Genomic DNA, 12,632 nt, shown 5'->3' on the forward strand with positions numbered 1-12,632 from the left:
AGAGTTTTGAGAGAACTGTGACTTGCCCAAGGTCACCCGGTAGGCTTCATGTGGAAGAGTGGGGAACCAAACCTAGTTCTCTTGATTAGAGTCCACCACTCTTAACCACTATACCACACTGGCTCTCAGAGGTAGAACACAGCCCAACTATGGAGAAATAATGGATCTCTGGAGGATCTCATGATGTACGACGAGACCACCATATCGCTGGAACATCACATGCCTTCATCTGCCAGAATCGGTGGGCGCATATTGCCAATAAATTGATAAACCGAGAGTTGATTACAGAAACACCTCTTTCAGCTTGAACAGATAAGCAATGCTCAGGTGTAGCAGCCATCAAACAATACAAACAAACTCCGTTCAGAGGCACACCTCAACCTGAGAATGTTTTGGTCTAGTTCAGATGTGTGCATCTCTGACTTTTTGACATGCATTAAGTGAGTGAGCCCACAGATACCACAGAGAGCTTCACTTCAAACACATCTCAAATCTTGACCAAACCAGTTAGCACGTTTAGCTACAACGTCACCAAGCGTTCCTCCATACAGCAATGAGAAATCAAGTGATACACTTCCAAGGGTAACATTCCCCAAAGACCGGTTCTCACACGTATGATTCCCTACAGCTTCTGAAATCACTTTTTAAAACCTTATTTAGATACCCCACATCTCCACTGGTTGCACAAAATTTCACTCCCAAACACACACTTTCTGCATGTCAGAATCCAGACTGTGCCAATACAAATACCAAAAACCAGAACAAGGCAGTAAGACAGAAAAATATTGTTGAATGATGGACTGCTGCAGCAGGTACACACGAGGATATCGGTACCTGTTGCGTGCAACCAAAACATCCACGCACATTCAACCATGCTCTCTTCAGTTGCCAAGCCAGCAAACTGTACTATGATCGCTTTAGGATATAAATACAGAACTTCTGTTTCCTAAGGTCAGGTCAAGACCTGAAGGAGAAAATCCAATGGAATACTCTTCAAACAATCAACATAAGGGTGCAACTTGATAGGGAAGTTCTCCCATACAACTGTAAAAAAATGATCAAGATTTTCATAGGGATAATTCTCTTGCACAACTCCGACTAATTTCAATATGTCTGATGTAGGGATACTTTCTGGTGGATTGTACCCCAAAGATCAAATCTGTTTCCCAAGTGTGCACCCTTAACGCTCCTCAAAACTCCTGTCCGATATACTGGCTGACTTATAGTAGGGTCGTCACAGTCTCTACCAGAGTGAGGAACTCTGCTATATCATAGCTACAATTTGCAGCTTAGCAGGCAATTTCACACCTCTTTTGGGGAGGAGCTTTGTAGTGCGTGCCAAAGTATTCACAGAAAAGCTTCAAGACTGTGGCACAGCAAACCTCAAAATGGTACCCATGGGTACCATACTGCCCATCAATGTATTTCCTGGTACCCACGTATCTAAAATCTGAAGGGTGACGGTATTTTGGATGCCTATCTACCATCTGACTGCAAACCAAGCTTGTCTCAGATAGCTGTGTACCCATGGCTGCGCCTTAGACACAGAATTCCTTATTCTCTGCACTTGACAATCTCAAGGCGTGGCCATGAAGGCACAAAACTGCCCCATTCTTTACAAACCGAAAACAAATGGCATCTTTTCCTCAAAGCGAAGAGCCAATCCACAGCAGCCATTTTGTGATTAGCCCTGCTGCCCGCCATGGCAGCCATTTTGTGATGGCACCTGCCATCCCCGCCCCCCCATTCCAAAGTGCCCACTAGGGACAACGTCAACACATAACTTGCTTCATTTATCACTTTGGTTGTGTGAACTTTGTGTGATCTTCCAAGTGATGTTAACAGAGTGTTTGGAAAACTTTGACTCTCTTGTGAGGCCACACTACATAAGATGATTTGCCCCATATCCAAATCACTGGATTTCTGTTTGTCGCAGAATATTTGGCCATTTGGGCATGCAGTGAACTATGTGATCATTTCACTGTAGATTCAAAGCTCACTGCAGGGACAGAAATCTGTACCACAAAGGATGTGTAAATTGGCTCTCTCTAGTTCCAGGACAGGATTTTCAATCCCACAGAGACTTATTCCAGAGGGGAAAATAAAAATAAAACCAGGGTGGACAATTTGGCAACAAAGTGGAGGCTTCTACACATGCTAGACCTCACAAAGATCTATACTATCCACATTCTTCTGTCACTTATCATACACACATCTGCTTCAATGTTCCTTTGATTCTTGGACATCAATTTATGTTTTTGTGAGAATAAGTCTCACAGCTATAACTGAATCAAACTGTCCAATGTAGAAATCTGGTTTAAAACCGGCTTCCACACCAGATGCAGGAAGGGCCATTCATCTGGAAAAATGAATACCTTTGGGTTTCGCTCTCGCAATCCTGCATGCGTATTAGAATGCCCGTTTCAGACACAAATTGGCAATGAATGCTGGGAGAAACCCCACCCTTTCTGCCACTAGTTCTGCGTATCGATGCGTGGTTTAAGGAGTCATTGAATCGTTCATATGCCTATTATAGGCTGTGAATACAATGGAACATATTAATTCATGGGGAATCTCCCATATCTCAGTAGATTAGGAAATGGACCCCTTTAGGGGAATTATTCTTACAAATGTTTGTACCGATATCAGGTTTATCTGGCCTCCTTCCTTCCTTTGGCTGAGCAGGAGAGATTGCTCTGAATTACAAAAGTGGTTAAATATATGAGATATAATAAATAGTGAACAAGCCATACCCAAGACTCCTACAGGCACACGCCCCGTTTCACGACTACCAGTCACAATCTTTGACACAATATAGTCTCCAGTGTCGTTCAGCATCAGATTCCCGATGCGCAGGGAACAGCCGGGGCCTCCAGTCTCCCGCCCAGTGAAGCCTGGACCGTTCTGCTGATCAGGAGGTGATGATGGAACATACGTAAAGATCCGACTTGGTTCAGCTTGTTCTCCTCGATACCAGTCACATGCAATAAAGGTCGGTTTTCCTTCTGGAGTCAGAGTGACGTCCTGTCCTTCCAATGGCTTTGCTGGTTCCACCGTAACAGGAATCTCCTGGGCCTGGGTGAGCCGGAAGCAAGAACTCAGGATGGTGGCTGAGTGAGAGAGGGGGAAAAGAGAGAGAAAGAAAGAAGCTTTGACTAGGCAACAACAACAGAGTCATCCAGACTTGGGATTGTTCTTTTGGGAAGACCTTGTGCGTATGTTAAGTGCCATCAAGCCAATTCCAACTACAGTTGCCAACCTCTTGGTGGGCCCTGGAGGTCTCCCGCTAGCTATTACAACTGATCTCCAGATAATAGAGGTCAGTTCCCGAGCAGAAAATGGCTGCTTTGGAGGGGAGACCAGCTGAGGTCCCTCCTCAAACCCCACGTTTCCCAGATTTCACCCCCCCCCCAAATCTCCAGGTATTTCCCAGCCCAGAGCTGGCAACCCGACTCCTGACTTATGGTGACCTCTTCCATTAACAGCCATGCTCAGGTCTTGCAAGTGGAGGGTCTTTGTGGCTTCCTTGACAGAGACAATCCGTCTTCTATTGGGCCTTCCTCTTTTTCCTGCTTCCACTTTTCCTAGCATGACTGTCCTTTCCAGCGACTCTTGTCTTCTCATTATGTGACCAAAGCATTAAAGCGTCTGTTTAGACATTTTAGTTCCTGGGGAGAAATCAGGCTTGAAGAAGATCAATAAGCCATTCTACGGAGAGGCTGTGAATGTGAAGTTAGGCAGATCGTGAGAGGGAGGGCAGGCAGGGTTGCCTCAGTGCTTAGTTCTCATGGCCCTTTCTTACACGCCCAGGGAAATGCTGATCTGACACTTTGGGGTCAGGAAGCAATGTTTCTCCAGGCCAGTTTGGCCGGAGATCCTGGAGGTTTCTTGTCATCTTCTGGGTGTGGAACAGGGGTCACTGGGGGTGTACTAGTGAATCTCCTGCATTGTGCAGGGGGTTGATTCTATGATTCTAAAGATAGCTATTCATCTTCTTTGCCGGTCATAAGAAAACCGAAGCTGCAGAGTTGCAGACAAACATTGCAAACATATAACAGGACTTGACCATGAACCTGTCTTCTCCTGGGGCTTGCATTCTCCCTCCCTCCCCTTTCACAAAGAGCACAATTCAAGACTTCTGGGTTTTGGAAGTCTTCAAATCTAACTGCAATTTGCTGTGACATCAACATACAGTCACCTGGACAACATTCTGGACCACAATCCAGGTTTCTAACCAGCACCGATCTATATTTAGAATCCTGGTTTGTGGGCAAGAAACCGACTTCCGTATCCAGATTTTAGAGATCACAGCAAACTGCAGACCTCTGAAACCAAGAAGTCCTCGATCACCTCATGATTTCAGCCTGCATGCTTTTAAATTGGCAAATTCTGTGCTGAAATCAGTTTTAAGGCCCCGGTCACACGGCAAGGTTGCTGCGGGAGAGGCAGGGATGGTGGGCGGATTATCCGGGCGCGATCACACCCCAACATCTGGGAAGTGGAGCGCACCGGTGGCTTACTGCCGACAATGCACCTTAAAAAACTAGTACCTCTCCAAGGTACTAGTAAACGTTTGCCACGGGCTGCCTCCAGACACCTGTGGTGTGATCGCGCCAGCGCACAGCATTCCCCTCCGGTCCCTCGTTTACCCGCCGGCACCGAGGGAAGGACCTGTGGTGTGCCGCCGGTGTGTCGGATCGCATAATTCGCATACTCGCGCATCAAACTGCGCCGGGGCAATTACCCACGCCTCCCCCCCCACACAATATTCGGCCTGTGTGACCGGGGCCTTAGTTTTGTTAGCGGAATTATTACTTTTGTGTGCGCTACCTCGTTCGCTGCCTTGAGTCCAAGAAGGTAAGGCGGGAAAGAAATGTTTCAAATAAGTGAATGAATGAAACAAAACACCCCATTCGTGCTGACTGCAATTAAACTGAACAGTTTAAATGCCAGAATTAATCATGAAGACATGGCAATAATAGCAGTAAAGAGAGCCCTCCGTTATAAAACGAGAAGTCCAGCCAACATAGAATCATAGAGCTGGAAGGGACCTCCAGGGTCATCTAGTCCAACCCCCTGCTCAATGCAGGAGACTCACAAATACCCCCCCACCAATGTTCCCTCTAAGCTGTGGAGTCCTGTGAGCAAAAATTCTACTTTGTGAGCTACTGGCATTAAAGTTGTGAGCAAGCGATTAGGCTACTGCATAGATTAGTTTGCTCGGGAACCATCCTTCCTGAGCGAAGACAAAAATGTGTGAGCTGGAGGCTAAAAGACTGTGAGCTAGCTCACACTAACTCAGCTTAGAGGGACCAGTGCCCCCCACACCCCCAGTGACCCCTGCTCCATGCCCAGAAGATGACAAAAAACCTCCAGGATCTCCAGCCAAACCAGCCTGGAGATCCCAGCAAACGTCAATCCCAGCAAACATCAAACTAGGAGGTAAACAAGACCCTTCTGAGGAGGAATTCACAGGGTAAAAAATCCACACTGCTGGAATATTCCAAGTGATTTTCAAATGACAGATATAGTTGTGCCTCTGGAGAATTTGGTCTCACAAAGCAAGAAGACAAGCGGCAGTGGAAAAGACAGTCATGCCAGGAAAAGTCAGAGGGCCGCAGGAAAAGAGGGAGACCCAACAGGAGATGGATCGGCTCCGCCATGGAAGCCACAACCCTTCGTTTGCAAGACCCGAGCAAGGCTGTTAGGAGGATATTCATTCATATAAAGGTAAAGGTTCCCTTGCTCGAAAGCCAGTAGAGTCCGACTCTAGGGTTGCGGTGCTCATCTCCTTTTCAAAGCCGAAGAGCCAGCGCTGTCCGAAGACGTTTCCGTGGTCATGTGGCCGGCATGACTAAACACCAAGGCCGTGCACGGAACGCTGTTCCCTTCCCACCGAAGTGGTACCTATTTGTCTACTTGCAATGTCTTGCTTTCAAACCGCTAGGTTGGCAGGAGCTGGAACTAGAGACGGGAGCTCACTCCGTCACGCGGCACACGGGTCTCGAACTGCTGAACTACCAACCTTCCACAGCCTGCAGTTCAGCGTCTTATCCACTTGAGCCACCGCAGCTCCCCATTCATTCATATAGGGGCGCTCTAAGCCGGAAGTGATTTAACAGCACTCAACACACAGAAAATGCGGTCTCTCAGCTGGGAGATGCAGAAGCAGGAAAGTTTCCCCCCGCAAAATGGAACCAAATCTATAATGGTGTTTGTGCTTCTTCGGCCGTCAAGTCGCAGCCGATTTATGGCAACCCCCTCAAGGAGCTTGTGGGGTAAGAGACATTCAGAGGCAGTTTGCCATTGCTTGCCTCTGCAGGGCAACCCTGAATTTCCTTGGTGCAACCCTGGATTGTCCCCCATCCAAGCACTAACCAGGGCCGACCCTGCTTAGCTTCTGAGATCTGATGACACTGGGCTAGCCTGGGATGTAGCCAGACCCTCCACAGCTGGGTCAGACAGTGGCTCGGACATGTGAGAAGCAGGAACAGCGGTAGAGGAGATCCCATTCTGTGGACAGGATATTGGGCCGCATCTGTCTTTCTGTGGAGGGCATCACGCGTCAGAAAATAAAGCTGGGCTTTTAAAAAACGAATCTGTCCCTGACTCACTCCCCCGCAAAGAGGACAGACGAGTGCATGCAAAACGTGCACTCAATAGGGTCACCAATATATGGAGTTCTCCTGGATTTACACCCCAACTCCAGACCACAGAGTTCCGTTCCCCTACAGAAAATGGCAGAGTTAGAGGTTGGACTCTCTGGCCTCACATCGCAGCCGAGCTCCCTCTGCCGTCCCCAGAGGCTGCCCCCAATCTCCAGGAATTTCCCAAGATGCAGTTGGCAACCCCAGCACTCAAATACATAGCCCTAGAGGTCGATACGGGGGGGGATCGCAGTTCCCCCGGGTGAGGTGCGGGGGGTGGGGCACACGACGAAGCCCCGCCCCCTGCTTCCGTCAGCCCCGCTTCCGGCCCTCATTCAGCCAGGAGGAGGCAGGAGAAGAGGGAGGGTAAGTTGCTTCCTCCCCGCCTCTCCCCACCCCTGCCTGCCTGGGGCCAGGGAGGGCCTTGGCGGGGCTTCCTTGCACTCCCGCCGGCCTTGCAGGTCCACCGCAGGGCCCCTGATGTCAGGGGGTGTGGCATATGCTAATGAGTTATGCTAATGAGTTCCCCTAGCTCTTTTTCTACGAAACGAGCTGTGGAGAGCCCGTTCTCCACAATGCATTGTGGAGAGGGTGCCTTTCCTCTGGACCAATGTTCCCTCTAAGCTGTGGAGTCCTGTGAGCAAAAAATCTACTCTGTGAGCTATACTGACATTAAAGTTGTGAGTGAGAGATTTGGCTGCTGCGTAAATTAGTTTGCTCTGGAGCCATCCCTTCTTGAGCGAAGATAAAAATGCGTGAGCCGGAGGCTAAAAAAATGTGAGCTAGCTTACACTAACTCAGCTTAGAGGGACCCCTGCGACTGTGAATTTTTACGCGCATTCAACTGTACATCCGATTTGCCATCATGTCCTAAACTCTTATTATTATAATAGATGAGTTATGCCTACCTACCCAAGGCAGATGGGAAAGACCCATACCTCCTTTTAATATTATAATTATAGATGCACTTTCTTTACACCACACTTTCCCCCTCGCAGTGGCTGCCGGAAACAACTGGGCCAAAGAAAACATCTCTGAAGAAGAGCTTTTAATCCCAAATTGTCATTTTTTTGAATAAATAAGTTTCTGTGTGGCAGTTTTAGATGGGCCTTCTTCAAAACTGAAGTTCCCTGCAGACATGCTCCTGTGATTCTTAGCATCTTACTTGGCCAAAATGAATTGGGAGGAGCGGGGATTTCAGCTCATCTGCTGGACAGATTTGCCGATAAGTATACAAGTGGTGAAGACGCTGAACTGCAGGCTGTGGAAGGTCAGTAGTTCAGCAGTTCGAGACCCGAGTGTGCCACGTGACGGAGTGAGCTCCCGTCTCTAGTTCCAGCTCCTGCCAACCTAGCAGTTCGAAAGCAAGACATTGCAAGTAGATAAATAGGTACCACTTCTGTGGGAAGGGAACAGCGTTCCGTGCGCCTCGGTGTTTAGTCATGCCGGCCACATGACCTCGGAAACGTCTTCAGACAGCGCTGGCTCTTCGGCTTTGAAACGGAGATGAGCACCACAACCCTAGAGTCGGATTCGACTGGCTTTCGAGCAAGGGAAACCTTTACCTTTACCTATACAAATGTGAGTTCTTCCGGACAGGATTCCTGAATTGTGGTGGGATCCTGAATTAACTCCTTTAGACCACCATCTTTATATATACTGGTGGCTCCAAAGAGGCCGAAGCATCCTCGCCTGGATCAAGACACAGCCTGATAGCCAGGGCTGCCAACCTCCAGGTGGGGGCTGGAGTCCTCCTGGAATTCCACCTGCTCTCCAGACTACAGAGATCAGTTCCAGTGGAGGAAATGGTAGCGGAGACTGTGGCGTCCCACCCCTGTTGAGCTCCCTCCCTCACGAAGAAGAAGAGATTGGATTTATACCCCGCCCTTCACTACCCAAAGGAGTCTCAGAGCGGCTTACCATCTCCTTTCCCTTCCCCTCCCCACAACAGACACCCTGTGAGGTAGGTGGGGCTGAGAGAGCTCTAAAACTCTTCCGAGAACTGCCCTTGAGAGAGCAGCTCTGAGAGAACTTGTGACTGACCCAAGGTCACACCCGCAGCTGCATGTGGAAGAGTGGGGAATCAAGCCCGGTTCTCCCAGATTAGAGTGCGCGCTCTTAACCACCACACCAAGGTGGAGCGTTTGTCTCTCGGAAGCTTACACCCCAGAACTCTCGTTGGTCTCCAAGGTGCTGCTGAACTCGAATCCAGCTCTTTATACCGCAGGCCAACAGGGCTACCCCCTGAGACTTCCTGCTCCAAATTCTGCCGTCTGTAGGCGCCCTTCCTCAAATCTCTAGGAATTTCCCAACTTGGAGTTGGCAACCGAGCCAACAGCCCAAGGGGGCTTGAAGAAGAATCACAGTGCCGTTGGGGATAAATATCTAGAGGCACACCTGTCCTGGGAGAAGGTGACCTTAGTTCCTGGTTCTCCTTTGCCGGATGAAAGGAAGGAGCGAAAGCGTTCCAGCTTGAAAGCCGGAGCCAGTTTGGTGTAGTGGTTAAGTGCGCGGACTCTAATCTGGGAGAACCGGGTTTGATTCCCCACTCCTCCGCTTGCACCTGCTGATGTGACCTTGGGTCAGTCACAAGCTCTGGCACAGCTGTCCTTGAAAAAGAGCAGTTTGTGTCAGAGTTCTCTCAGCCCCACCCACCTCACAGGGTGTCTGTTGTGTGGAGGGGAAGGGAAAGGAGTTTGTAAGCCGCTCTGAGACACCTTTGGGTATAAATCCAATCTCTTCGTCTTCATCATCATCAGCTAAGGGCCAACTCAGGCAGGATCATGGGAGTCGCATGCACAGATTTTTCTCTTCCCCCCTTCTCATGTTTTAAAAGCAGTTTCAGGGGTCCTCTTTCAAACCAGAGCCATGATTCCTGAGTAGGGGGAGAGGTTACCGTTTCGGCCATGACATCTGCTTCATGCAAATACTTCCTCCCTCTTTGCCGGAAGAAGGAAACCATATGGCTACTGCTCCGTTTTCTGCCTTCCAATCGTATTGGGGTGGGCAGACAGGGGGATTGAGGTTAGGGAAATGCCCCTGGAGAAGAGGGTGAAACCGCTTTCCGCCCACATCATACCTTTGCTAGAAGGTCCCCACCCCGCTGCTATTACGCCTTTAAAGACATGCACAAGAAATCTGTTCCTGGGGGTTTCTCCATTCCTTTGCCTCTGGCGTGCCCTCCCTACACCTTTAGACTGACCCAGCCCCCTGACCCGTTTTTTTTAGCTGCCAGGCCAAAAGTTTTCTTTTCATCTTGCATGTGCTGTAGGTTTTTTTTTGGGGGGGGGGCATTTTCCATCTTTTCAAGCTGCTTTTACGATCTCCTTCCAGCCTGTGGCCTGTTTCTCAGGAGTCACTCTAGGCTACGGAATTTTGCTTTATGCCCCTGGCTTGTTCTGCTACTAAATAATTCAATCCGTAAATCAGGGCTCTTCCAACATTCGGACTAGCTTGGTCCAAGGTTATTAGAATATTTTATAAGAATTATTTTCAGCCGCCAAAGAAATACGCAGCCAGAATTGGGTCCGCAGGGTGCACCGAAGTTGATAGCAGCAGGGATTAGTCAGCCCCCCCCCAACCATTACACCCCACCAGCAGTGTTCCCACTAAGCCGAGTTAGTGTGAGCTAGCTCAGTTTTTTAGCCTCCGGCTCACACATTTTTGTCTTCGCTCGGGAAGGACGGCTCCAGAACAAACTGATTTGTGCGGTAGCCAAATCGCTCGCTCACAGCTTTAATGCCAGTCGCTCACAAAGTAGAATTTTTGCTCACAGGGCTCCACAGCTTAGAGGGAGCATTGCCCCCCACGGTCCCCCAAAGCAGAACAGCTCAAACGTTAAGCTTGGAAGCCCAGGGCAGCTCCTAACGAAAAAGCCTGCCTTTGGGTCATTAGAAGGTTTCCTTAGAATATTATTAGAATACTTTCACCCTCCCTATGGCATACACCGTCAGAGGCAGATCCGTACAGGCACGCACAAAGTCATAGCAGTGGTCAGTCCTCTGTAACCATTACGCACCACAGTCCCCCACAAGCAAAAACAGTTCAAGATTCCTACTTAGTAATAGTACTTATTCCCGGGGAGGGGCTTAAGGATTATCCAGAGAACCTGGTTCCCCGAGGCTGAAGACCTGGCTAGGCCCCAAGCTCATCAGATCTCCGAAGGTGAGCAAGGTCAGCCCTGGATATTACTTGGATGGGAGACCGTCAAGGAAGTCCAGGGTTGCTACGCAGAGGAAGGCAACGGCAAACCACCTCTGTCTGTCTCCTCCCGGACCTGCATAGCTCAGGCTAGCCCGATCTCGTCTGATCTCAGAAGCTAAGTAGGATCGGCCATGGTTAGTTCTTACATGAGAGACTACCAAGGCAGTCCAGGGTTGCTATGCAGAGGCAAGCAATGGCAAACCACCTCTGTCTGTCTCCACCCAGACCGCTATCCCGATCTTGTCTGATCTCAGAAGCTAAGCAGGGTCAGCCCTGGTTAGTACTTGGATGGGAGACCACCAAGGAAGTCCAGGGTTGCTACGCAGAGGCAGGCCAAGGCAAACCACCTCTTTCTGTCTCTGCCCCGACCTGGATAGCTCAGGATAGCCCGATCTCATCTGATCTCAGAAGCTAAGCAGGGTCAGCCCTGGTTAGTACTTGGATGGGAGACCACCGAGGAAGTCCAGGGTCGCTACGCAGAGGCAAGCAGTGGCAAACCCCTTCTATCTGTCTCCACCCGGACTGGGATAGCTCAGCAACGGCAAACTACCTCTGTCTGTCTCCACCCAGACCTGGATAGCTCAAGCTAGCCCGATCTCATCTGATCTCAGAAGCTAAGCAGGGTCAGCCCGTTAGTAGTTGGATGGGAGACCTTCAAGGAAGTCCAGGGTTGCTACGCAGAGGAAGGCAACGACAAACCACCCCTGTCCGTCTCCACCCGGACCGGGATAGCTCAAGCGAGCCCAATCTCGTCTGATCTCAGAAGCTAAGCAGGGTCAGCCCTGGTTAGTATTTGGATGGGAGACCAGCAAGGAAGCCCAGGGTCGCTACACAGAGGCAGGACAACGGGCAAACCACCTCTGTCTGTCTCCGCCCCCGATCTCTTCCAATCTCAGAAGCTAAGCAGGCTCAGCCCTGGTTCCTTCTTACATGGGGGACCACCAAAGAAGTCCAGGCAGAGGCAAGCAACGGCCACAACCCCCTCCGTCGGTCTCTGCCCTGAACACCCCACGCGGGGTGGCCACGAGGCAGCCGTGACCTGACGGCGCTTTCCGCCAAAGGCACACCGGGAGGACAGCGAAGCGGACTCCCGTGGGATCCCAGTCCCATTTCCGCCCTGGAAAGCGAAGCCCGACGGGGCGGGGAAGGGTTGCCCTTGCGGGGAAGAGGTCAAACTCCGAAAGGGGCGACCGACGCGGGGAGAACTCATTTGTTATGAGGGCCCGATCTGACATAAATGAGACCTTGTTGGGCCTAACCACGTGTGTCATAAAATGTAATGCCAGGTAGCATGTGAGCAAAAATTCTACTTGGTGAGCTCCCGGCATGAAAGTTGTGAGCGAGCGATTTGGCTGCTGCATAAATTAGTTCGCTCTGGAGCCCTCCTTCCCGAGCCGAGACAAAAATCTGTGAGCCGGAGGCTAAAAAACGGTGAGCTGGCTCACACTCACTCAGCTTAGGGGGAACACTGCTTGGGGGGGTGCCTCTCCCCCACCCTCCCTCCCCTCCCTCCCCGCGCAGGGTCCCGATCCGGCTCACCTGCGAGCAGCGCCGCTTGCCAGGAGCTCAGCCGCCCCGGCGACGCCCAAGGCGGCCCCTCCGCCTGCCTCCCCATCGCGGGGCTGCTGCTCCGTCCGCCCGTCCGCTCGCTAGGGGCCCTCCAGCGCTCCGGCAGCCCGCCCGTCGTCTGTGCTCCGACGGGGTGGGGACTCCGCCTCCTTCTCGGACCCTGCCCCGTCCCCTCCCTCGGGGAGGCCGGCCTGGGTTGGGTTGGTTGGTTGG

General features: G+C 50.7%; 1 protein-coding gene across 1 annotated transcript in view; it reads right to left on the reverse strand.

Annotated features, from left to right (window-relative positions):
- The window catches only part of LOC107107630 (carcinoembryonic antigen-related cell adhesion molecule 16-like), a gene marked incomplete at its 3' end in the record, with an annotated part of 13,609 nt that extends 1,144 nt beyond the window's left edge, over positions 1–12,465 (reverse strand). Inside the window, exons 1-2 of the mRNA XM_015407934.1 lie at positions 12,390–12,465; positions 2,754–3,110 (exon numbers count right to left, since the gene is read on the reverse strand). Coding sequence (XP_015263420.1) covers positions 2,754–3,110; positions 12,390–12,465 — 433 coding nt within the window. The remainder of the gene's footprint in view (positions 1–2,753; positions 3,111–12,389) is intronic.
- Between the last annotated feature and the right edge of the window lie 167 nt (positions 12,466–12,632).

This window comes from Gekko japonicus, unplaced genomic scaffold (genome assembly GCF_001447785.1).
Source record: "Gekko japonicus isolate JY-2015 unplaced genomic scaffold, Gekko_japonicus_V1.1 scaffold5309, whole genome shotgun sequence".
Classification (NCBI taxonomy): domain Eukaryota; kingdom Metazoa; phylum Chordata; class Lepidosauria; order Squamata; family Gekkonidae; genus Gekko; species Gekko japonicus.